At 50.4% G+C, this 26960-nt stretch overlaps 2 protein-coding genes across 3 annotated transcripts in view; one reads left to right on the plus strand and one right to left on the minus strand.

Moving 5' to 3' along the window:
• Window positions 1–22718, plus strand: part of TTLL11 (tubulin tyrosine ligase like 11) — a 272426-nt gene extending 249708 nt beyond the window's left edge. For both annotated transcript variants that reach the window (XM_050761886.1, XM_050761887.1), the window contains one exon: window positions 15694–22718. In XM_050761886.1, coding sequence (XP_050617843.1) covers window positions 15694–15986 — 293 coding nt within the window. In that variant the 3' untranslated portion in view covers window positions 15987–22718. The remainder of the gene's footprint in view (window positions 1–15693) is intronic.
• MORN5 (MORN repeat containing 5) overlaps window positions 1–26960 on the minus strand; it is a 632826-nt gene that overhangs the window by 353973 nt on the left and 251893 nt on the right. The gene's annotated exons all lie outside the window — the stretch shown is intronic.

A 26960-nucleotide genomic window follows, 5' to 3' on the forward strand; every position in this document is an offset into this window, starting at 1 on the left:
TGGGTGAGATGCTCATCTGTGAAGCTTCCGGACCCTTCTCCCTGCCCTCCCTGCCAAACAGCTATGCTCTCTTCTTGCTCTGTTGATTCCAGGCACACCTCTCCAGCCATCATAGCTCGCTGGATCAGAAGTATTTGCAAGTGTCTGTATCCCCTCTCCACCTGCCTCCTGTGGATGCCAAGTGCCTCATGCCAGTGCCTGATTCAGGCCCAGGGCCCAACACAGGGAAAGCTTATTGAATAAGCAAGCAAGTGAGTGAACAACAAGGTAGACGGGGTCTCACTAGGCTCCTTACTCTCAGGGTGACTACTTCTAGGACGTCATGGTTCCCTATTGGTCACCTGGTATCTGGACACAGGCCATGTGGCCTCAACTCTGCCTCCTCATTGAAACTGTATAATCAACTGGACATGGTGGTTCATGCCTGTAATCCCAGCACTTTGGGAAGCTGAGACAGGCAGATCACTTAAGGTCAGGAGTTCAAGACCAACCTGGGCAACATGGTGAAACCCCATCTCTACTAAAGATACAAAAAGTAGCCATGCCTGGTAGCAATTGCCTGTAATCCCAGCTACCTTGACGTCTGAGGCAGGAGAATCGCTTGAACCTGGTAGGTAGAGGTTGTAGTGAGCCGAGATCATGCCACTACACTCCCTCCAGCCTGGGTGACAAAGTGAGACCCTGTCTCAAAAAAGAAAAAGGAAACTGTATGATCTTGAATAAGTCACTTGCCCCCTCCAGCCTGTGCACCTGTCGCTAGCCAGCTGTCACATCGCAGCGCGCTGCGTTCCATGCATCCGAGGATACGAGGATACGTAGTGGTCTCAAGTTGAGGAGGTAATAGATCCCAACCGAGTTCAGGACTCTCCCTAATTCTCCGTTTGCGGTTGCCCTAACTGGCCCCCAGATAGCACTGCTCCTAGGCATGAATACAATGAAAGAAACATTTTCGTGCACTAATAAAATTACCTTCTCTAAAGAAGGCAATTTGCATGTTAATGTTTTGGGTGATTCGGTGCAGCTCCAGTGCCCTCCAGGCTGCAATTTCTCTCTGACAAAGTGACAAAAATAAACTCCCGCATAAAAGAGCATTTCTCTTCTCTCTCATTTGTGCTCTAACGTGACATTCTTAATGTGAATCAAGTTGAAACCCACTGCTCTGTCTTATTTTTGACACTGATCTGCCTCCTGTCACCGCTCCAAATGGCAGGCCAGCTTTGAAGAGCTCCTCAGAGGGGTCTCACCTTGAGGACAGGGCTCGGTCCACTTGGTGAGTGGGCACTGCTCTGCCCCGCCCAAGGCTGAGGCTGGGGTCTTCTGGAGATTCCAGAAGGCCTTGCCAGTTAACTGTTGGACAGCTGAGGAGATGGGGAAGAGGGTTGCTGTTGGTGGCTGAGTTAGGGCCAATTTGCCCATCTTCCAATTTGCCCATCTTTGGATAGAATGGGAATTCTGAGCCGTGGCCCTCCATGAGAATACTCTTTATTCTGCCAGGCTTGGCCCCTCTCATGACTTAAAGACAATCAAGAAAGAAGACCATGTTTCCAGTGTGTCTTCCGTGTGCCAGACACAGGCCCAGCCCTTTATGTCTGTTTTCTATCACTGAGCCCCTCAGAGCCGGGCAGGATAGAGAGAAACTGAGGCTCCCAGCCGGGCAGTGAGTAAGCCAAGATCACCCCGCAGTGTGTAAGAGGCCAACCGTGGATTTGAACTTAGGCATATTTGATATCAAGCCTGGATTTTTTCTACCCTAAGTGGATCACTTAATGTTCAATGGGCAGCCCCCACATGCCATGCACTGGGGGTGATGGGGACGTGCAGGGATGAACAGAACACCCAAGCCCTGGCACTGCTGACATCCGGCAGCCAAGGCAGACATTAAACCCGGGAACACAGAAATTGCATGTAATTAGACGTTGTGATGCGTTCTGTGAAATAAGTTTTAATGAGGAGGACAGAGAGGACCTCATTTATATTAACAGGTGGATCAGAGAGATGTGTCAGTGAAGGTAATGCTGAGATGGAAGCTTCACCAGGTGGGACTCAGAGTGTTCCAGGCAGAGGCCAGGGACCGGCCCCAAGGTGGGAACGCGTGGAGCAGGGTCTGGGAAATGAAGGCCCACAGGGTGACGGGAATGGGGTCATGGGCTCCAGAGGCAGCTGGAGGGCTCGATCCCTCAGAGCAGGGCAAGAAAGGTGGACAGGGCAAGAAATGTTGTTGTTGAAGAGTTTAAAGCGGGGGAGTGTGTGGTGTGGTCTTTTCTTTTCTTTTTCTTTTTTTGAGACAGAAGCTCACTCTGTCACCCAGTCTAGAGTGCAGTGGCGTGATCTCAGCTCACTGCAGCCTCCGCCTCCCGGGTTCAAGCGATTCTTCTGCCTCAGCCTCCTGAGTAGCTGGGACTACAGGTACCCGCCACCACACCCCACTAATTTTTGTATTTTTAGTAGAGACAGGGTTTCACCATGTTGGCCAGGCTGGTCTTGAACTTCTGACCTCAGGTGATCCGCCCACCTCAGCCTCCCAAAGTGCTGGGATTACAGGTATGAGCCACTGCACGCGGCCCTGATTTGTGTTTCTGAAAGGTCATTCTGGATGCTGTATTGGAAGGGGCAATGGTGGAAGCAGGGAGACCAGCGAGGAGGCTGTGGGGGCTTCAGGGGACGACAGCTGTTCAGGTGGGTGAGGGCAGGAGAACACAGATTTATGGTCCTAGGGATGTGGAGGTGTTGAGAGGAGGTGAGAGAAGTCTCAAAAATGACCTCAGGCTTCTGGCTTGAACAAGTAGGTGGGTGGAGAGACCATTTATTAAAATAGGTGAGACTCAAGGAAAAACAGAATTGGGAAGGGAAGACCAAGAGATTCATTTTTAACAGGCTAATGCATTATCCCAGTGGCAAAAAAGAAGGCTGGCCTGGAGATGATGATTTGGAGGGCATGGATTCATTGGAGGCATTTCAACCTGGGGAATGAATGACAGGAAGAGAGAGCCAGAGAAAGGGCCCTGTGGGGCCCACAGCAAGGAAAAGCAGACAGAAGCCAGCAAAAGAGAGGGAGCAAGAAGCAGGAGAGTGAGATGAAACAGATGTGGGAAGACTGTGTCTCTAGGAGGGAGGCTTGCACATGGTCACATGCTATGGAGAGAGAGCCGAGAGGAGCTCAGAGCTGAGATGGGAGTGGAAGGCACCCAGGCATTTGGCATGAGCCCTTTAGGAGGAGAGACAGGGAGTGGACGTCCTCTCTTGAGCTGGAAGGGAGGTTGTGGAGGTAGTGCCACCTCAAGAGGGACCAGCAGTCTGGCTGAGGAGGGAGCAGAGACAGAGAGGATAGTGACAGGAAGGCAGGCTTTTCAACCACACAACATCCCAGGGCTGTTTGATGGCAGATGGTGGCATTCAGGAGCAGGGGAGAAGCTGACAAGCTGGGAGCATTAATCAGGACCAACTCTAGACAAACTCCCTTTCCTTCCCTCATCCCTCACCCCCACCACCTCAAGGCCCACCTGCCAGGCCGCCCACAGCACCAGCTCTGTTCCCTAACACCCTAGAAAAGCCCTTTCAAAGCACCAGTACTACTAGTTCCTCTCCTCAGAAAGATCTTCCTCCCCAGTGCTGATCCTTGAAGATCCCAACCCCAAGTTAATTTGGCAAGAGCTATCAAAACATACTAGTACAAATAATGCATACTACTTGACCCGTAAGTTCCACTGGAAGGAGATGATCGCTCATTCAAGCATGTACTGCTATATACACAAAGATGTTCATTGTAGCGTTATTTGCAATATCAAAAGAAGAAGAAAGGAGAAAAACATCCTAAGTGTCCATTAGTAGGGGAAGGATTTTAGAAACTCATGGTGCATCTATGTATATGGAATTCTATACAGTCTATAAACAACAGGGTAGATCTATATATGCTGATATGGAGACGTGTCAAGGCACGGTTAAAATTGTGTAAGTGCAGTACGGTACCTATACTGTGATCCTATTTGTGTATAGAATTATATGGATATGGATATTGATGCATGCAGCAGTGCACATATTTCATTTTCATGCATATATGCCAGAAATTGCAAACAGCATTCATTTCCAGTGCACAGGAATCAGAGGTCGCAGGGCAGAGGAGGGAAACAGGACCTTCACTTTCCACTATCTGTGCATTGCCTCTGTCTGAATTTTCTCACCCTGTGCACCACGGGCACTCTGTAACCTATCCTGCCTGTCCAGGCAATGACTTGCTTCTTCCTTTGTGTTCTCACACCCCCATCTCACGTTGGGTCATCCTACCCTCTCCCTGCTTCTCCCTGCCCTGCATCAGAGGATGCTTGCTCACCTCCAAATCCACACAATGGGGGGTCAGCCAGGGCTGGCGGAACTGAGTGGCCATGGTTGCGGCCTTCTGAATCCTCAGATCCTCATAGAGAAAGGCTGTGGTGGTGGAAGAAGAGGTTGATTTACTCTGTGTAAAAGTGGAGTGTAGTAAGGAGGTTTTGCACATTTCAGCTCCCAGGCTGAGAGCAGAGAGCACATGGCAGTAAGAAGGGACCTCCTGGGGCGGTGATGAGCTCCCCATCGCTGGAAGCAACCAAGTGGGGGTGATGGATGGCCGTTGTTAGCAATGTCAGGAAGGGCAACCCATGCCCTTCAGAATCTCACAGGGCAACTACAGAAAGCCACAGAGACGGGACCAGAAATCATGCTTTATCTGCCCTGGTTTGAATCTCCACTACTAGCCCCAGCCTGGAGGACTGAGTGAATGGCTAGGTCTGCCCACACCCAACTAACACACAGAACCCAAGACAAATGCAAAGCTTTGCCATATCACTAAACAAAGGCAAACAACCACAGAAAATCAGGGGCCATAAAAGCATCTACCACCCAGATTTTGTTCTGAGGATTAAACAAAAGGTGCCCATAAAGTGCTCACCACAGTGCCTGATGGATATTAAGCACGTGTTGTATACAGGCCACTCTTAGTAATTCTTCTTATCATTCTGGGTGGTGTTGTTACTCTGCAAGGGCGTGGATTGTGTTATCTCTGAAGTCCTTTTTAAGCCAGAGATTTTGACCACTTGCTGAGGAATGAGTGCTGAGCCTCAGAAGGTTCTATAGGAGCCATTAATCTCAACAGAAACGTCTGCAATAGCATGAAGCAGTTGCAGGAAGCAGTGACCAGAACTGTGGCCCTGTCTTCCCAGATGGTGACTCAGGAACTTATGTTCCTGTCGTGGTGGAATCAGGGGTGACGTTGGATGGGACTGGACTGAGACCTCTGGGCCACTCTGCCGTGGCCAGCAGTATGACCTGTGATTAATGAAATGATGGAAGAGTTGCTTTCACCTTTGATTATGTTTGTTATTTGGGTGCTGCTGGCTTCTGGGGGTAATGATTTTCCTGCAAGGTCTATTTATGGTTCAGTCCTGACACTTATTAATTTCTCCATCCGGCCAAGGACAAAGGTGATAGTGACTTGCTGTTGCTGTAATGCTTAATACAATGGCTGCGCATGTGCAGCTTCTGTTCCTGAGCTGGCAGGGTGGGCGGTGGCAGCAGCAAGGCTTTTCTCCTTGAGATTTCATGTGGGTTGGGGGGGAACTGGTAGGGAGCAGCACCACCACTTACCACTCTCCAGCAATGTGACCTTGGGTAGATGGAGTGTGACCTTGGGCAGGTGCTTGGGTCTCCCTGAGCTCAGCACTTTCTCTAACAATGTGTGTATTGGCAGTCCAACCTCTAAGGGTGGCAGTGGGACATGATAATGCCGAGTGGGAATCCTGGTGGGCAGAATGTCCTCAATAAACGTGGACATTCCACTTAAAATATTCAGAAGTCTCCATCACTTCCAATACTTATGGAATCCTCAGGGATCACCCCATCCAGCCCCTCACTTTACAGAGGGGAAGCAAGTGAGGCCCATTGAGGGAAAGTGACCAACTCAAAGCCACACAGTGCACAGGGGCAGGGACCATGGAGATCCCAGGCCCCTTCACTCAGATTCCTGGCCTCATGGAACTCAGTCCAGCAGGGTGACAAGAAATTGGCCAACTTCAGTAAGAGAAAATGAAACCAATATTGTGATAGCACTCCAGGCCAGTGAGGTGAGAGAGCGGACTCCCAAGTGGGAATATGATGGGAAACACTTGTGCTGCTATTTTTTTTTTTTCTCCGAGACAGAGTCTCACTCTGTCTCCCAGGCTGGAGTGCAGAGGCACAGTCTCAACTCACTGCAACCTCCCTATCCTGGGTCCAAGCAATTCTCCTGCCTCAGCCTCCTGAGTAGCTAGGATTACAGCTGTGCGCCACCATGCCCGGCTAACTTTTGTATTTTTAGTAGAGATGGAGTTTCACCGTGTTGGCCAGACTGGTCTCGAACTTCTGACCTCATGATCCGCCTGCTTCAGCCTCCCAAAGTGCTGGGATTACAGGCATGAGCCACTGTGCCCGGCCTGTGCCACTGTTTTTTAAGCACTGTATTGCTTTTTTTATGTGGTACGTTGTGGGAGGGCAAAAAAAAAGGCACTCAGGGCAGATATTACTATCCCCACTTTATAGATGCAGAAACTGAAACCCAGAAAAGTGAAATGCCTTGACAGCCAGTAAGTGGCAGAGCTGGCACCCAGATCAGCTCATCTGAGTCTCTGTCCCTATTCATGCAGCCGAATGCCATCTCACTGGGAGATGCCCAGGTTTGATCTACCACATGTGGAATCCTTCGAGATCCCAGCCCCAGGCCTAGAGAGACTGTGGTCAAGTCTGGGGGAACCGTGCAGCAGCAGACAGGGAGCTAGGCTGCAAGATGCCCTAAGAATGGAGAGAAAGCTGAGATTCCTGTGATGAACTGCCTTGGAGTTTGTGCAGCCTTCACAGATAGCTCTTCTGGGGGCCGTTTCACCGCACAGATAGGAAGCACTAAGCTAATTCTAGTCAAGATCATTCAGCTTTATTTCCTACCAATGATTACAAACAGCAAACTTGTATACTTTTACATTTAGAATTGTACGATGAGACAGAAACATCTAGTCTAGGTGAGTAATAAGAAAGAGATTTAAAGGTTGGGGAGAGAGAAGGGCTTGGCAAGTGGCTGTTTAAGCACACCAATCCCGGGAAACAGAATTACTAGCAAGGAAGCTCAGGTATTTTTGAGAGGAAGAAAATACCTCATATTCTGTCTGGGATAATATCCCTGGCTGTCGACAATGATTTGGATTTAATTATATCATATATTCAAATGTACTCTGTAAACTGTAAAATAATACATAAATGTCAGATGTTAAGAAAGCGTAATGCAGAAAAAAGAGCGTGGGCTTGCAAGTCAGCTAGGCATGTAAATGCTGCCTCGCCCACCTAGATGATGACCTTGACAAGCCACTTAGCCTCTCTGGGCCTGTGTTCCTTGACTGTAAATGAAGAATACGTGTAAACATGTCTTCTTCCCACCATTACCCTGAGAAGTAGATGAGAAAAATGGATATTCTTTGTAAACTGGAAAGTGCTATGAAGACATAAGATAGGATTCTTGTTCCCATCCTTAAGCTGGGGAATAGATGATGAGATTATTGGTGAGCAGCTCCCAGTGTTTTCATAAAGCCCTGAGTGCAAGGATGCCTTCCCAGGAGTGGAGAGCAGGGGGCTTCGGCCTAGAAGGAGCTGGTGGGCCATCCTTACCCAGCCTATTGACAGAATGAGGCCATCATCTGTCAGGGGCCACCTCTCAATATCCAAGTGGCAGTCTCAGATGAGAGATGTGCGGCTGGCTGTGACTGGAGTGTTTTGAAGGCTGCCTTCTCCAGCAACATCCGTCAACCCAAATGAAGTTTAGAAAAGTACTCAACAGCTTATCTTGTGGCATGCAGGGCAGGTAGGGAAAGCCTGTTTGCAAAGACCAACGAATATAACTGCACCTTCTTGTTGACATCCAGCAGAGACAGATGAGGCTGCATCCCTCATTCACTGGAAGGCCAGTATTGCTTCTGTTCTAAATGACTGGAATTAACACTTGGTCAAATCTTTGACCCACCTTGGCCTCTCAAAGTGTTAGGATTACAGACATGAGCCGCTGCACCTGGCCAAATCTTCGAAAACTCTCGAAGCAGCAGTGGAGTAAGGGAGTTAAAGAGCATGGTGGTTGGGGTCTGCCACCTACCAGCCATGTGATTCTGGCAAGTCTCTTGAATGTAAAATGGATTGTCAATACCCGCTTCATAAGGTTTTTGTCTGAGTAAATTAAATAATGTGAAGGCACCCCATAGCCCAGGGCCTTCCACATAATGAGGGCTAAATATGAATGATTACTGTTTACTTTCATTACTTTTACTGTAACAGGACATTAAGGCAATGTTACCAAAAAGATCCTTTCAACTCCCAATCCAAGCTGTGAGGGGTTTTCTGAGTGCTAGTGAAGGAGGAGGCAAGAAGTGTAGGGTTGCTTATATTTTTTTCTAAATGGCTCAGGTAAATTCAGAGACTTGAGGAGTAGTAGGAGAGTGTCCCCAAGAGCTAGGTGCACCTCAGCAGAACTGAGGATTTGAGGGTGGTATGAACCGAATTGTATCTCCCACAAAATTTACATATTGAAACCCTAACTGTCCTCCATGTGGCTGTATTTGGAGATGGGGCCTCTAAGGAAGTAATTAAGGTTAAATGAGGTCATAAGTGTGAGTCCCTTATTGAATAGGATTAGCGTCCTGATAAGAAGAGACACTAGAGAACCCAATCTGCCTCTCTGCCATGTGAGGACACGGCAAGAAGGTGGCCGTCTGCAAACCAGGAAGAGAGCCCTTACCAGAACATGACCGTGCTGGCACCCCAGTCTCAGACTTCCAGCCTCCAGGACTGTGAAAGTAAATTTCTGTTGTTGAAGCCACCCAGGCTATGGTATTTTGCAGCCCAAGCAGACTAAGACCAGGAGCAGAGAGTGAGCAGTGGGACTTCAGAGGAGAAAGCTTGTTCTGTGTCCCCAAAGGCTCTTGATCACCCACAGCAGAGCCAGCCCAATACTAGGTTTCTCAAAGACCATTCTCTTTTTTTTTTTTTTTTTTTGAGACGGAGTCTCTCTCTGTTGCCCAGGCTGGAGTAGAGTGGTGCAATCTTGGCTCACTGCAACCTCCGCCTCCCAGGTTCAAGCGATTCTCCTGGCTCAGCCTCCCAAGTAGCTGGGATTACAGGCACCTGCCACCATATCTGGCTAATTTTTTGTGTGTTTAGTAGAGACAGGGTTTCATTATGTTGGCCAGGCTAATCTAGAATGCCCAACCTCGTGATCCACCCACCTCAGCCTCCCAACGTGCTGGGATTACAAGTATGAGCCACTGGGCCTGGCCAGACCATTCTCTTAACTTCTTCGCTCCACTGCCTCCCATAGAGCCCTTCAAGAGATGGCCAAGTTGGCATGTTCACTCCATTTCCTGATCACTCACTGGGGCAGAAGCCCCAATGCTGCTGTTACAAATGCAGTTTCTGGGGCCTCACTGCCAACAGACAGAACCCCCAGGGTGAGGGAACAGGAACCTGCATTTCTGGCAAGGTCCCTAGATTATTTTATGTATAAGATGTTTGAAAACCATTGACCTTGAGGGGGAGGCCAGTCTCCTCAGTCTGAGGTGTCAGAGGCCCTCCTACATGAGATTCCTGGCTTGCCCTCACACCCACATCCAACCATGGGCAAACCTCAGATGGCACTGGCACTACCCTCGGACCATATCCAGGATCTAATCATCCCTCACCACCTCCACCAGTACCATACTGGTCCAAGCCACCCCATCAGCTTTCTCTGGGACTGATGCAGTTGCCCCTGAATGGATCTCTTTGTTCTCACATGTGCCCCTACCACTGGGTTTCAGCACAGCTTCCACATTGACATGTCACTTCAGGACTCCCCAGTGACCTCCCATCTTCTTCAGTTGGAAATCCAAAGTCCTGCCATGGTCTACAGGGCCCCCTGTGGCCTGGACTCCTGGAACCTTCCAGGTCTCCTCTATCATAGCCCAGACAGGGAAGGGAGACGGCATGGAGAATGTTCTCTCCCGCTTAGTGGGCAAGCAGTGATGCTGGAAGAATCCGGGGCTGTGCGGTTTCTCAGAAAGGACTTAATGCACAGTTGGAACCATTCCATGGCTTTTCAGCTCCATCATTAGTCTTTTAAAAATAACTGGTTGGGTTTGCTCTCAATCAAAGTGTCTTTAAAATGTAGACATTTTTAGCCCAAAGTCAAGCTTCTCTCAGTTTGGGGGCAGGTCCTTTTGCAAATAAGCCCCGCTTTGCAGATGGGCCTTCCGAGTCAAGTTTATACAGACTGGACTGTGCAGTGGGGGGCGGGGAGGGGAAGGAGCGGGGTTCAGCATCACCTGGGATCTTGTGAGAGATGCAAACTCCCAGGCCCCACCTCAGCCCTCCAAATCAGAAACTGTGGGGCTGGACCTTCCATCTGTATTTTAACAAGCCCTCTGGGGGGTTCAAAAGTTCAAGAGCCTCTGGTCTGGATCATTGCGCTTTCATAAGTCTGTAAATCTTCTAAGAGAAGGGTTTCCATGGGTCTCTTTTTTCTTCACCCCTTGGCTTACCTCAGTGTCCTCAGCTATAAAGTGGGCATAATAACACCTGCATCACACAACTGTTACAAGGGTCACAGTCAATTCAGTGGATTAAATGCATCTTTATTGATGCTCACTGTGTGCCAGGCTATGCTGGGCTCTGGGAATGTAGAGAAGACAGGGACATGGTCCCCACCGGCAGGAGCAGAGTCTCATTAGAGAGACAGCCATATACCCATGGATTTATCCTAATAGATGATGAGAAACAAGAAGCAGCAGCATGAAGGGTGATTAACTCCACCTGGGGATGGTCAAGGACAGATTCCCAGAACCAGTGACCTCAGAGGCTAGGTTGGGGGTATTTTTAAAATCATGTGTGTGTGTGTGTGTGTGCATGTGTGTGTGCTTGAATAATTATCAACAATGAGCGTGGATTTATCTTGTTTGGAAAATTCAGAAAAGAATGAAGATATTAAAATATCCTATAAGTCTAGCACTGCCTTCCCCCGTGCCCTGTGGTACTATAAATAAGTTTGCAATGAATACCATTGTATACATTGTTTTCCTTTGGAAGGAATATTTTCTTAGGGCAAATTCCTAGGATTTGTGAGCCCTGTGTTCAATGATATAAACACATTTATTTTTTATTTTTTTCCTCCTTACCTCCCTAATAATCGTTTGAATGGCTCTTAAAACTTTCACCAAATTGCTTTTCAAAAGTCTATAGCAATTTCACCACTACTTCCCATTATGAGTATTTAATACTTTTGTTAGTTTACTTGGTGAGCAATAGCCCGTGTGGCTTAGATGGGGCCAGATGTCTTCTCTCTTATTTGCTGATATATGTGAATAGCCCATTCATGTGCTTTGTCCATTTGGGTATTCTATGAGATTTTCTTTTAAAAAATTTTTTAGAAGACAGGGTCTTGGCTGGGCCCGGTGGCTCACGCTTGTAATCCCAGCACTTTGGGAGGCCGAGGTGGGTGGATTGCTTGAGGTCAGGAGTTTGAGACCAGCCTGGCCAATGTGGTGAAACCCCATCTCTACTAAAATACAAAAAAATTAGCTGGGCATGGTGGTGGGCACCTGTAATCCTAGCTACTAAGGAGGCTGAGGCAGGAGAATTGCTTGAACCCAGGAGGCAGAGTTTGAGCCAAGATCATGCCACTACACTCCAGCCTGGGCGACAGAGCAAGATTCCGTCTCCAAAAAAAAAAAAAAAAAAAAGACAGGGTCTTGTCTGTTGCCCAGGCGGGAGTGCTGTGGTGTGATCATAGCTCACTTCAGCCTCAAATTCCTGGGCTCAAGCATCCTCCTGCCTCAGCCTCCCAATGTGCTGGGATTATAGGGTTAAGCCCTCTTACCCAGCCTCTGTAAGGATTTAGGTATTTTTAACATGAAATCAATTACTAAACCAATCTTACATTTATTAAAAACAAAAACAACCATCTGCTCTCGGCCCAGCCGACCACCCCCAGCACATCTCTGCCTGTCAGAGCCCTCCTCATTCTGCAAGGCCCCACTGTCGTGCCCGCTTCCCCATAAGCCTCCACCGACACCCCAACCCCTAGATCCTCCAAGGTGTTGGATTCAGTGTTTCCTGCAGATTCTACCATTTCCATCCTCAGGCACCCTTGGCAGGGATGCTTCAGAGGGTTTCCGGGAATAAGGTGCAGAAGCAACAGTGCATAAGGCTTGGGTCCAAATCCCAGCCCTGGCAAAAGTAACCCTGGTGTAAAACCATATACATACATATATATACATATATACACATACATATATGTATGTATGTATATGATTTTACATATATATGGGTTTTACCTGTATATATAACATATATATATATCTTTATATGGGTTACTGGTTATACATATATACACATATATATTCTACTTTGATAAAAAGTTAAGTAGAATATGTGTGCAAAAAGTTTGCATTGTATTTTTTTTCAAAGTAATACATGTACCTGACTTCAAATTCAAATAGTAGTAAGGGGTTCATAATTAAAAGCATCTCCCCCTACATCGTCTCTTTCCACACACTAGAATTTCCCACTGCAGATGTTTAAATTATATCCATGTTTACTGTAGAAAATCACAAAATGCAGACAAGCGGAAAGAAAGCCAAGCCAGCACAGTGAGATCCCGCTTCTTGTTTTAGAGTATCTTCTAGATAATATTGCCGTGACTTTTTTTTTTCCCCCAAATTGTTCCTCATTGTATGCTTTCTATGCGTTATAGCTCTAATCACATTCTACCACCAACTAAGGGAACAAAACTGATATTTGTTGAGTAAAGAAGTGCAGTGAGTGGCTAGATCCTTGCCATTCAAAGTGTGGCATCAGCACCATCAGGAAGCTTGCTAGAAATTCAGTGCCTTGGGCCCCACCCCAGGATTCGCATTTGAACAAGCTGGTATTGGAGTGTGCATTACAGCTGGGAAGGGCTTTGCAAAGCAGAGTTACTCAAAGTTGTAACCCATAGACTGTCACAGTCCTGGACAAGAGGCCTGAGCCAGAATGTAGACAGCACACTGCTTCCTTTATAGAGGAAGACGTGCTATTATACTAAATACTGTCAACAGAACTAAACAATGTGATTGATGAGGACCGTGATTAACATTCTGGCCCAAGCTCCTTATCTTGTCAGGGACCAGGGACACACAGTTCGTGGGCTTGGCACTGTCAGCCTGTCACACTTTGAGTGGCGCTGTTTAGATCACACAGTTGGGAAGTAGAGAGCTGGGACTGGGTTTCTCTGGCTTTAGATCCTAATCTTCTCAGTCTGTGTGTATCTGACCCTCCCACCCGACTGTCTCACACACACACAGATGCACATACTTATACAGGCACACGCCCAGCCTATGAGAGCCCTGGCCCAGAGTTGGTGATTAGGAAACATCTGTCTCTTGAGTCAGACCAAGGCTCCCGTTCCCCTGTGTTCCCCCAGGCTGCTGTTTACATTAAAAGTAACCCTGGTGTAAAACCCATTTTAACAACTCCTTCTATCAGGATCAAACAGAGCAGCGGCCTTGTAGGATGTCTGGAGTCAAGAGAACCCAAGCCCAAGAGCTTTGATGGACTAGGAGGGAGACAAAACACAACTTCTTTGCTCAGCTCAGGTTCCCAAGGCAAAAATAGCTCTGGGATCCCAGGGTCTGTATGTGACCCAGGATCTACAAACTCTAGGCCAGCCTTCTGCCCCTACTGCCAGAAGCAGGTAAATAATGCACAGTCACCAGGAAGGTGTGGATTTCAGAGTCAACACCAGCCTAATCTAAAATGCCACGTGGTGTTCAGTTCAGCCTTACTGTCACCTTTCCCAAGGAGCTCAGGGACTCCTATAGGTTTAGATCCCAGGGTCCCAGTTTTACTTGGACATTGGGAAGACTCAGACCCTTTCAGGCAGTTGAAACTTTTAACTGAGTTTTTAACAACTTACTTAAAAAACTTGGGAGTCAGTTTGAATTTCCAGGCCACTCTTCCCTGGCTGTGTGACCTTAGAGAAGTTACTTAACTTCTCCAGCAGCTTTTTTTTGTTTTGTTTTGTTTTGTTTGTTTTGTTTTGTTTTTTGCTTTTTTTTTTTAAGACGGAGTCTCGCTCTGTCACCAGGCTGGAGTGCAGTGGCGCGATCTTGGCTCAGTGCAACCTCCAACTTCCTGGTTCAAGTGTTTCCCCTGCCTCAGCCTCCTGAGTAGCTGGGATTACAGGCACGCACCACCACACCCAGCTAGTTTTGGTATTTTCAGTAGAGATGAGGTTTCACCATATTGGCCAGGATGGTCTCGATCTCCTGACCTCATGATCTGCCCACCTTGGCCTCCCAAAGTGCTAGGATTACAGGCATGAGCCACCGCACCTGGCCATCAGTTTCTTGATTTGTAAGATGGGGCACAATAATATTGACCTCATAAAGGTATTGTGAGAATTAGTGGCAGTGTTGGTGAAGCACCTAGTGTCAATGCACCCATTCATCCACTCACTCATTCATCTATATTGAGCACCTCTGGGCAGCACAGGAAGCGCACAGTCCAGAGAGGAGGATGGAGACCACACAAACAGACAGACACAGAGCAAGCCGCAGCCGGTGCTGCAAAGAGAAGTGCAGGAATCCTGTACCAGGGGCCAGGTCTAAACTGGGGATCAGGGAAGGTTTTCCTGAATGAGTGATTTTGAGCTTAGGTCCCAAAGATAAGTAGACACTTATAAGACAAAGCCAGGGTAGAGCATTCCAGGGGTGTTGTAGGCATGACTATTTATTCTTTCCAGAATACAATTTGGGCCAGAGAAATGACAGTTGGGTTTATTTTACTTTTGGGGGTAAAATTTGCAGACAGCAAAATGCATGAGCCTTAAGGCACAATTTGAGTGCATTTTGACAAAAGCACACACCCAAAGATAGAATTTTGCTATCAAACCGGGTTTATCTTCATGTCTTCATAACCTTGTTCCCTGATTATAAAAGTTAAGAAGCTGGGGTTTTTTTTATTTTTGTTTTCTGAGATGGAGTCTCGCTCTGTCACCCACGCTGGAGTACAGTGGCACGATCTCAGCTCACTGTAACCTCTGCCTCCCAGGTTCAAATGATTCTCCTGCCTTAGCCTCCTGAGTAGCTGGGATTACAGGCTTGTGCCACCATGCCCGGTTAAATTTTGTACTTTTGGTAGAGATGGGATTTCTCCATGTTGACCAGGCTGGTCTCAAACTCCTGACCTCAAGTGATCCACGCACCTTGGCCTCCCAAAGTGCTGGGATTATAGGCATGAGCCACTGCGCCTGGCCAGGAGCTGGGTTTTAATGGGGGCATTTCATTGTGGACATTTTACAAGGCTTTGAGCTAGGTTTAAATCTTATATAACTTTCCCCAGGTCTCTCCATGTCCCTGAGACTCAACTTCCTCATCTGTAAAATAGGGTTAATCGAACTTACTTCACAGGGCTGTGTGAGAGATTGGGTCTGCACATGGCCGTAAAATGCCCAGCTAGTGCCTGGTGGGCACGGCGGGCCTGGTGGGCACTCTGTGAGTTAGCCCTGCTAGGAGTTTCTGGAATGGAGACGGTGGTGGGGAGCAGGGCTAGCTCTTGCTGACACCCTTGTGGCTGGAGATGGGCCTTCCCAGGGCAGCACAGGGCAGCTGTGTGCACCCCCTCATCCAGTCTCTTTGTTCACAGGGATGTGTCTGCAGGCCTTCGTAGAAGCTTTCTTTGTCCTGGCTCAGAGGAAGTTCAAGATGCTGCCACTTCATGAGCAGGTGGCCTCGCTGATCGACCTTTGCGAGTACCACCTGTCCCTGCTGGATGAAAAGCGCCTGGTGTGTGGCCGGGGCGTCCCGTCGGGGGGCCGGCCCCCGCACCGTGCCACTCCCCAGGAGCCCTCCCCATCGGCCCAGCCAGCAGGGGACAACCCCCCACCCCGCACCAGCTGTGCCAATAAGCTCTCCCTTCCCCGACATACCCTGTCCTGAGGGCCACTCTGTCCTCCTGAAGACGGAAGACCAGAGTGGCTTTCAGGGCTGGAGAGCCCCAGGCATTCTGCCTGCAGAGGAATGGCAGGCAGGCTGCCAAGGGGCCCGGCTGAGGTCCCCACGAACTGTCTCTGTGTGCGTCTAAGCTGTGCTTCACCAGGCTGGCTGGTTCTCACCTGCCTTCCTCCTCGCACCTCCTGGTGATACACCCTGTTTTCGAGTCATCAGTGGACATGTGACATCTAAAACATGACAGATGGCACCTTCTATTCTGGGCTCACAGGAAGCACCAACTGGGGCAAATCTGTTGTGTTTGGGGCACAGGACACAGTCGGTCCTAAGGCCCGGAGCTGTGGAGAGGAAGCCGAGTGTTGGGATCTGCTGCCGGGGCCTCCGCGTGCCCACCGGGAAAAGCCCGAGAACGTCGTGTTTATTTCCTGCCTCCCGTTCCGAGAGAAGGAAGTGGAAATATCAAGTAGGCGTCTGCGAATCTCCCATCCCAGGCATGTGCTACATGGGTGTAGTGAACAGATTAACCTCATTTAGTTCATTAGCTTTGCCTGTTGCTGCAATGTTTGGTTTGTTATTAATTAAGAAATAATTAATTAAGAAGTAACTAAGACTCCTGGAGCCTCAGAGCTGGCAGGAGCCTCGGAGGTCATTTTGTTTGATTTTGTTTGACTGTGACCCCAAAGCAGGAATCCCATCTTTAGCCTCCCTGACCAGATAGTCTGAGTGGGCCCCTGCATAGGTGGGGTGCTGGTCACGTGGCCAGTGTGTCCACAACAAGCACTGCCAGGGGTCCCTGCATGCCCAGCACTGTGCTGGGAGCCCTGGATGAGGGAAGGAAATCAGACATGGATAAGAACCAGAGCAAGAGGACATACACTAGTATGTCAGACCTGGTGCCAGGGACAGGGTAGCTCGTGCTTTCTCTTCCATGGGACCCTTTCCTTGTCTCCATCTGTATCCCCAGGTAGCCCCCCTCTCAGAGGAAACGCCTCAGAGGCAGTGGAACGTGGCATTTTGGAAACAGCCTTGGGCATGTCAAGGTCCAGGGCCCGTTGAAGACAGGCAGACAGGACTTGGCAAAGCCACGCTCTCCAGGGTGTGGTTGGATTTGAGGTTAATGTGGCCCTTTCCTGGGGGATCCCTTTAAAGGATGCTGAGAGGCCCTGGGAAGAGCCAATGATCATGCTCCAAGTGAGGTGGAGAAAAGTCTTTGAGGCACTAGTACTGTGCCTGGTGTGGTGCACAGCAGGACTCAGAAAATGCTGGTAGTGCATGGCAAGGCAGAGGGTCCTGGGAGGCACAGGTGCATCCCAAACAAACTCCTGAGACTTTCTCCTCCTTCCTTCCAACATCCTGTCCTGACTCCTGACCCAAACTGATAAGAGCAGTTGACCTGGTTCATAACAGGTACTCAAAAGCATCTGTGGAAACAAGTTACTTGAATCCGCCCTCCCCAGAATATTTTTAAACCCAAAGACAAGGTTGTTAATCCAAGATGTCTCCAATTGTTGGCAAGCGATTTCAGAGCAGGGGCTGCTCTGTTCATCCTTGCCTGGCGCTCCTTCTTGCCAGGAGCTCATCTTCTCAAGGAGGAAAACCTGTTTCCCCCGCGGTGTGGCTTCCGTGCAGCGCCCCTTCCCTGCTGCTAGCAGAGCCCAAAGGCCGCTGCCCTTCCCCAGCCGAGAGGGGCCGTGGAACTGAGCCCTGCAGAGCCCACTCTGGGGTGTTCAGTGACAGCAGACTTTTGCAATGACTTTATTTTCCCAAGCAGAAGGCAGGACAAGTGGGAAGGTAGCACAGGCAGGATGTGCCTCCTGAAGTGTGTCGAGTGTCCTCTACGTGGGGTGCTGTGGAGGTGTCATCGGCTCAGTTCCCCAGGTACTAGGGCAGGTCCGTAACGCTGCTCCCCTTTCAGATGAGGAAAGGAAGGCCCAGGAGGCCACGTAGTCAGGACTTGGTCTAGGTGTGTCTGTCTTCGGCTCCTTGTCCCTGGGTGAGCATGAATTCAGCTCCAAGTAGAGACTCCGCAGCTCTGCTCCGCGCAGGGCTGCCTGGGGTCTGTCACGGTCTGGTGGCATGGGACAAGGCAATCAGGGCTTCTAAATGGTCCAGTGTGAGAAACAATGTTTGAAGTCCCCATGTAGCTCTCCCAGTCCCTTTTGGCAGAACAAATGGATTTTCCAGAGAAAGACCAGAGTAAGCACCTCTGGGCACACTTGTCATCAGCTGGGAGCCACCAAAAGTCTTAACAAAGCTCTCACGTGACACCGTTTCTTGAAATTGGTCTTCAGAAAGTACTTGCTTGCCAAAGTGGAGTGCAATGTTCAGGTCTAAAACCAACGAAGCACGTTGAATATTTTGAAAAATAAAATCAAGAGGTTGAATTCCAGCCACCTTGTCTGGGGTGATATGAAAACATCAGCTCTCCTGGTGAGGGCCTCTCCCACCCCTGCCATCATCTGAAGGCGGGCTGCTCCGCCCACCATGGCCCCTTTATCCCGGGAACAGCCCCCTCCTCTGCAGACAAGGCCCTGATAGCCCCACCCACCCGCAGGGCATGGAGCCTCCCTGGTGATTGTTAGGGAAACGAGGCTGTGGTTTTATGAGAGGCCAGTCGTGACAGATTGCCCCTTTTCAGTTCAACCAGAGGCTGCTCCATTATCAGAATGAGTGATAGCTGACTCACCCCGCCTCCTCCGTTCCTAATAAGAAGCCCCACTGTGTTTACCCCTTTGGTAATCGGCCACTCGTTTTATTGGATGTAATTGAAGCAATAGCAAAAGCAGATGGTTTCTTCCTCTAAGAGGACAGGAAGCAGAGCCGGCAGTCCGGCCGGCCCAGAGGCACATAGCTGGGCACCCCTGTGCTTTGCTGCAGGATAAGCTCTGTCCCTGGAAGGGCCCTCAGGATCCATCTCCAGCATCTTCTCCCTACCACTCTCCTGCCCCATCCCCCTCCTACTGATGTCTGTCTCTCCCCACCCTCAATGCACACACAGTCCAGCCACACGGATCCTCTCCCTAGTCCACTGGCTGAGTTCCTGAAGAGCTGGGCACTCTGGGGGCTTGGAATGAACGGGTAAGAAGATCAGGCTCAGCCTGTGCTCAGTTTGGGGTTTCCCATCCAAGTATGACAAGTTAGTGGGATCAATCTGGGAAGGGAAGCATCAAGAGAACAGGGCAGACCCACAGAATGGGGCTCACCCACCATTTCTTTGGGTGTGCCCCTGGGCAGCCTCCTTGCTCCTGCCATGCTGACCCTACCTGCTCCCTTCCTTCCAACCTTCTAGGGGCACAGGTTCAGCGTTTCTGTTGTTAGGGGCAGGAGCTTTGTCCTCACGGCCTGGCCAAAATGGAGTCTGCAATGGGTGCTTATAAAGACCCGCTGGATTCAGTGCAGCTGTTAGCAAGTGCTGGTCCCAACAGACCCCTCCCCATAGGCAGAGGCAGGGCCTCAGGAGAGAGAAGCGTCCATCCCTGAAACGAACCACTTAGATTCCTCTTACTTCTCCTCCCGGCTTCTGTCCACTCCCCTGAACTCAGACATGGTCTCTCACCTGGGCTTCCACTGCCTCCCTGCCTCTTACCCCTCCACCCTACCCTCCATCCCCATCAATCTGGAAGGAACTTGGAGAGTCACAGAGCTGACATCCAGTCACCTATTGAAAGCAGCCCTCATTGGCACCCTTTCTTTCTTTCCATCCTAAGGCCCACACCTGACACCCGCACCTCTGCAGCCTGCCTGAGCCCCTGTCCGACCCCTGCTCCCAGGACTGTTCGTATCTGTTGTCATGAGACAGGAGGAGGATGTGCTATTTCCCACCACCCTTGTCTTGCTGGCCCCTCTGCTTGGGATGGCCTTCCTCTGCCCAGTGGCAAACAGACTTTCAGTTCAGTTCCAGTGTCCCTGCTGCAATCCCCCAAACAGAGTGAGCGGTTTCTTCCTTCTACTTCCAAGAACTGGAAAGTTCCTGTATTGGCGCGTGCACTGTGGGACCACAGCATTGGTTCCCACCCAGCTGTGAGTTCCTGCAGGGTCAGGCATGTGCTGGGTCCATGTTGGCACAGAGCAGGGGCCAGCAGGTGCTTGCTGTGAATAGGAACGTTTAGCAGACCCCGGGAGAGGAGACAGTGTTATCACGCTTGTTCTCCGCTTCGCCTGTGGGTGTCTTTAAGAAGCACAGATTTCTAAACCTTGCCAAGCTGATCCGCTGAACATCTCTACATCCCCGGCTGCCTTGTTGGCTCCCTGGGACATGGCAGCTGCCCTGTGTCCATCTGACTTTAGGTGTCTATCCACGGCCCTTTGTGGCCAGGCCTGGGCTGCGTACCCATGGGCACCCCCTCTCATTCAATCTCAGAGACAGGACGCCAGGCTGGACGGTCCTCACTAACACCCCTCCAGCCGGCTGGCCAGCCTCCTTTCAACTCTGCATTGCCCTGAGTTGGTGTGGGGTTGCTGAGCTCCCAGCAGGTCTTCCTGACGTGCATGTAGGTAGTCAGGGAGATGGAGTGGGAGGATAGGGGCACAGACACTTGAAATGGTGTTCCATGCCTTTCTAGACCCCAGGCCCTTTCCTACGTGTTTTTATCAGCACATGCTCAATCCTTCCCAGTTTACAAAGCACTTCTATATCCATTCAACGCCACGAAGAATGAGGATCACTGGGCACTCTGTTTTCCTGGGGGCGGGGAACTGGCTTCCAGGAGGCTTAGTGACTGACCGAGGTCTCGAGGTCTCTTGCTGGTGAAGTGCAGAGCCAGGATCCGCCTGAGGCCCCCAGCTGGCTCCAGATCCCACACTCCTTCCTTGGCACTTCCTCGGTTCTGCACGGTGCCTCAACACTCCCCAAAACATCCAGTTTTGCAGGTGTGGGAACCCACGTCCCGCAGAGGCTGGGTGTTTGCTCCACTCAGTTCTGGGGACTTAGCTTAAGGCTCTCTGATCTGTTCTCTTCCTGCCGAGCACCCCAGGAAGGCTCTGTGGGTACACCCCAAGGGCTCCAGGTCTCCCAGCCACTTAGTGAGAGTGGCCAGTCCTGTCTCACTTGATCTTTGGGTGCATAAGACGAGATCACAGAAAATGTCATCAGTGTGAAAGTGTTTTGTAAAACCAAGGCGCTGCCCAAACGTAGCGTTATCTTCAGCCTGGCTACTGGCTTCCTACAAAGTGAAGGGATGAAGGTAAAACTCTTTCTGGAATAATGTTATCCATCAAGACAGACAAAACCACACTGGTCAGCTCCTCCTGCCCTCCCCCGCCACCCCCCACCTCCCCTTCATTCCCACATGTTTAAAGACATTCGTAGGCTGAGAAATGATTCCTGCTGCTCCTCTGACACCCGGAATGTGCCTTGTGATTGGCAGAGTGTCCCTCCAGAATAGCTTAATTTTTTTCCCATTTCTTGACTAATGTCCTCTACTCCTTGGCCCTATAATTGAGAATTGGGCTTGCAATGGCCAGCACAGGAGTATCTTCCCTGAAAGCTCAGAAATGATGGCTCTCCCGGTAGGGAGCTGGCATTCCCCATGGCCGAGAGCACCGTCCTCCTCACACGGAGGGATCATTCACCACCGTGTGTATTAACCTGAAATCCACCTCGCCTTGATGGATATTTTTGCCAGTCTCCCATTTGGTTTGATGAATGTGAGAGAAATATTCCCATATGGCATATGAATTTCTCCCTCACAAAATAAGTCTAAATTTTTTTCTGTTCCCGGAGATGAAGGAGCTCAGCAGAATAGGCCACATCTTCAATTACTTTTATCTCTAGTAGCCCAATGTCTTGATTTTTATATAACTGGGAAAACCACATAGCATAATGCTTACACACACACACACACACACACACACACACACACAGAGTACCTATAAGCTTTGATAGAAAATGTCAAAATTACGATGTTTTTCTCATTTCTGGTGATTGGCTTCCGAGTGTTACTTAGAGAGCGGAGTGGAAAGGGCTCTTTGCAGCCCTGCAGTAGTGTCTTGTGCTTACCAAGAGGCTCACAGGAAACATTTCCTCCAACATGAAGGTGTTTGCTAAGATTCCAACCAGGACCCAGTCTTGGGCCACAGAACACTGTCTTCTCCCCGAGGCCTCTCGCAGACCGCAGGGATATTTTCCCTTCACAACCTCTTGCATCAGAATGGGCAAAGTGAGGGCCAACAATCCCAGAGGAGGTTGTGAACTGTTCTGGAAAGCGAGGGCTTTGCAGTCAGACCTTCATATGAACTTTGTTCTGTCTGTTGCACTCTCCCTAAATGACCATGGGCCAGTGACTTTACCTCTCTGATCCCTGCTCCTTGCCTAGATAGTGGGGATCACGTCATAATGTATGTAAAGAGCCGGGTGTGGGACTTGGCACCTGGGAAGTGTCTTAATATGTGTCTGTTGAGAAGAGGAAGGGTCTCGACGTGTGGAAACAAGACGGATGCCAGGAAATACGTCTGCCCACCTCCACGCCCCTGACAGCGGAGGTTCCTGGAGGTCTGGTGAAAGACCTCACATGCTCCAGCCCTGCCGGCTCTGTGCTGAGCTCTGCCTTTAAGAGACTGCAGCTCCTGCCTCTTAAAAGCCTTTAAAAATTCTTTATTAAATTTTCATGGCGCATAAAGTCAAGGTTCTGTTACTTGGCCTCAGTTGTCTTGGCAACTTCGTAAAACGCAATAATAAAATGAAGCTGAGTGTTGCTAAACACAGGCTCATTGTATAAACGACTGCGAAGTACTGGCAGTTTGTTCTGCACGATAATTTTTGACAGCAAATCCACCGGGGTGGACAATGCTTGTTCACTTGGGGTCAGTTGTGAGAAAAGGACACCTTTTAATTTTTTTTCTCCCTTAATGCTTAATATTTGCCTAGGAAGCTAAATATTGCCTCAAGGAAACTGTGAGATCCTGGGGGAGGCAGAGGGAGGGGTTTGGAAAATCTTTCAACCCTTGATCTGCTGGGGACAGTCTCCCGTAGGGAGGGAGGGATCTGTCCCTAGAGTTTGGTCAGAGACTCTGGCTGCCCTGGGAGAGAGGATAGACCCTTACAGCTTCCCGTGTGCAAGGGGAGCCACAGTGCTCCACTCGGGCTAGGCCAGTGAGCATTGCACGTTTCACCCTCATGGGGAAAGCTAGAGGCAGGTGCCTCCCTAGAGAACTAAACCATTCACCCTGCACCAAAGAGGCGATTCCTGGGGCTGCTGGCGGCTCTGTCCCTGGAACGGAGGCCCCTCCTCCTCCTATCACCCCTCCTTCCCTTCTACCCTTGGGGCGCAGCATATATCTGCTCTGAATATTTCAGAATATTTGGCAAGTGGAAAGCAGATGGCCTTGAGTTAAAAACAAAGTGAGACCCCAGCTCCCTGGAAATCCCCTCACCCATTGGCATCAAAGGAAGGTTCATTTCACATGGCTCCCCCCCGACGCCCAGGAAGGCCACTTAGGTAGGCCCTGTTTCCCACGGGTAACCCCTGTGGTCCTCTGGATCCCAGTTCACTTTTTAATGACCCATTCAGATTCTGCACATTCCTCAGATGTACCAGCACCTCAGTCCCAGGCTCCTGTGTCACAGGTCATGGCGCTGCAGTGTGGCAGAGCTGTCATGCCACTCTCTGCTGGAGAAACCCGGGGTTGCCTGCCCATGGCCCTGCAGCCTGGAGGGGAGGCAGCTAGGGCAGTGTGAGAGCTTAGGGCTGGCTTAGGCCAGGCATGTCTTTGGAGGATGGAGTGGGGACTGTGGAGGCCACAAGGAGCCCTTTCACAATGCTGCCTGCCCCACAGGATCCCCTCAGGGCTCAGGCCCCACCTCTGTCTTTAACCCAGACGACTGCAGCTTTCCCATTCTTACTTGATGGGCTTTACAATAAGGGTGTATCCGCAGCTGCTGATGCCTGCCTTTCAATATTACGCATGAGGCAAGGGAAGCCCAGAGAGGGGAGGGGTCTTGCCCCCAATACCCAGCAAGTGAGGACATAAGTTAAGACCTCTTCAATGAAGGAACTGGTTTTGCCCTGTGTGATCAGAGGGATCGGGTGGAAGCCAGCACCACCCTCAGCCCATCACCTCACCAAATACCTACAGAAGGGAGCCCAGAGAGCCTCTGGCCCAGGGCTTTTCAAGCTAGATCCCACGGAATCTTAGAGCAGCTCAGCTAGCTGTTTTATATATTGGGGTTGCATGTAAGAAAAAAAGCTTAAAATGCCATCATCCTTTCTAATTTTTTACTTGTGTGGTAAATTGCAGGTTTTCACTAAGCTGGGGGCCCAGAAGTAACTCATCCAAGGTCACCTGAGCCCAGCTGGGACCCCAGGCCCTGCCCTGGAGGATGTGTGTGTCATGCTGGCACCGGTGCTCAGGTGCTGGGCTGGCTCACACTGGGCCCAGGGAGTAGCTGTGACACCCCCCTCCGGAGATTGGCTTGGTGTCTTAATCCATTTGTGCTGCTATAACGAAGTACCGTAGACTGGGCGGCGGATAAACAACAGAAATTTTATTTCTCCCAGTTCTGGAGCCTGCAAGTCCAAGATCACAGTCCCTGCATGGTTGGGTCCTGGCGGGGGTTCTCTTCCAGGTTTGCAGAGCGGTTGTATCCTTACATGGTAGGAAGAGAGTGACAGAGATCTCTAGGGTCTCTTCCCAGGGCACTATTCCTGTTCACAAGGGCTCCACCCTCATGACCTAGTCACTTCCCAAGGCCCCACTTCCCTAAACGGAGCTAGGATTTCATCAGATGAATTTGGGAGGGACACAGACATCTAGTCCATCGCCTGGCCTCTCTCGCCCCTGGTAGAACGGCTGCTGGAAGCCTCCGCGCCCGGCCCTGGGCTCACCTGTCACTGGGCGCTAATCATCAGATACCCAGGGTGGATGACAGGATCCACTGAAGAATTTCCCGTCATAGCTCCTCATCCACCACTTAAATAAACCTGCTTTGAGCTATTTCCAGAGCCAGCGGCGGGGGAGGAGGGGTGGCATCAGTGGGTCACTGGATCCATCGCCAGCTGTGCTGGGAGGAGACTGACCCCAGACGTTGACAGGTCAGAAACCTGAGGGCATGTCCCAGAGAGGCCAGCTACAAGCAGCCATTTATTTGAAGCCACTTGTTTTAGCTTTAAAAGTCCTGTAAATACTGCATTCTGCTCTATATGACATCCGCATATTAGCCAGGCTAGGTTAGGCTACCCTGAAAAGACAACAAACCCACGAGGCTCCGTGGCTTAACATAGCGGAGGTTTACTTCGTGCGAAATCAAAGGTTCATGTGGGTCTGCTGGATCTCAGGATGGCTCTCCACAGAGAGGCGCTGGTCTCTTTCTCCTCAACCACGCCTCCCAGTTGCTTCTGGCCAGATGAGAGGGCAGGAGGGGTCCTCAGGGGATGCTGTTCAGGGAGGGGCTGACTCCACCTCCTCCCACAAGCCCTTGGCCGGAAGGCAGTCCCGTGGCCCGGATGGAAGTGCTGGGACAGTGGGACATGCGCCCTTCCTAGGCACCCAAGCAGACAAAAATAAAATGAGATTTGGCGAACACGTAGTGTTGTTTTTGCCACAATTCCTCTTTGTTTCAATAGAATAACGTTTTTCTCCCCTTCAATCTTCACAAAAAATGGCTGCGCCAAGGAAATGACCATGGTTGTCTCCGGGCCGCACACAGCGCCCCCCGCCCGCATCGCCTTTTCTCGGTTGAGTTGGAGCAGATGGAGGTCACGTGGATCTCCTGACTCCAGAGCCACAGGGGAGCTAGGGGAATCTTGTGCCTTCCCGCCAAGAAAGCCAATCCTAGGCTCTGTGGCCTGGGTACCGCTCAGCTCCAAGCTCCACGGGCAGTTTCCCCATCACCTGGAAAACTGAGTCCAAAGCCGGCTGACATTTTCCCCTGAGGAGGTAGGGGCTGGAGGTCCCGGAAAGAGTGCCGACCCTTCCCAGGCCGGAGCAGAGCACTGAGACCACGCTCCAGGGGCCATCTGGCCTAGAGAGGGGGCTCTGGCCAAGCCCTCTCCAGTTACCCTGCATCGATGAGCCAGGCTCCCCTGGCTCCCTGCTGAGGAGCGCAGGCCTTGCGCAAAGCCGAGGATTCACAGGCAGTGAACCCTGTGAACATCGGGCTTCTCCTGTAGCTGCTGGAAGTTGTGTCACAATTAACATAGACAGTGGGGGTGGGGACATGTAAAGCACATTCTCAATTCATGGCTAGGGTCTCGTACCCACAAGGTCGAGACCCATGCAGGGCACATTATGGCGTTAGTTCATTTCATCTGAGAAACAGGCTCGGGTGGTTACTCCTGTTATCGCCTTGCTTTACAGTAGAGGAAGCTGAGGTTCAAAGCTGACGTGCAGTGGCGTGCCCGAGGTGGTGCAGGTTGTCCGTGCCCAGGCGGGTTTTGGAATTTGGCCTCACAGAGCCCACTCTCCAAACAGCTATGCTGTGCCGTGGTGTTGAAGGCCCCCTTGCAGCAGCAGGCGGCTCTGCAAAGGGGATGGGCTCCAGGCACATGTGGAAGTGGAGGCCCTGGGAGAGACCTCGAATAGCAACCTGTCTGCAAAGCCTTTGAACTCAAAGTCCTGGAAGAAACGTCCTAACTCAGTGAGGTTCACACAGCAGGCAGGACTTAGGTTGCCCAAGAGGATCTAACCTTTGAGAGCTGTTGTGCTTGGCAGCAAGGTAACAGCAGAAGGGACATAGGGAGCAACATTGAGATCACTGAGACAGCCTCCTTCTCTGGGGTAAATGGGCCAGGCAGTGAGTGAGAGGAGGCTGGTGGAGAAAAAGGTGACCATGTGCTGAGGACCAACTTTGTCCCAGGCGCCAGCGTCACCCCAGCCATCATGGCAAGGCAGGTGGAATTTCACCCCTTATACAGCTGAGGAAACAGGTTTGGAGAAGTTACGCGTCTTGCCCGAGGCCGCAGAAGGTCACCCTGCCCAGGTCACATGGCCACCATAGAAGCTCTGAGCCCAGGGCAGGTGCGGAGC

Source organism: Macaca thibetana, chromosome 15 (assembly GCF_024542745.1).
Source record: "Macaca thibetana thibetana isolate TM-01 chromosome 15, ASM2454274v1, whole genome shotgun sequence".
Taxonomy (NCBI): Eukaryota; Metazoa; Chordata; class Mammalia; order Primates; family Cercopithecidae; genus Macaca; species Macaca thibetana.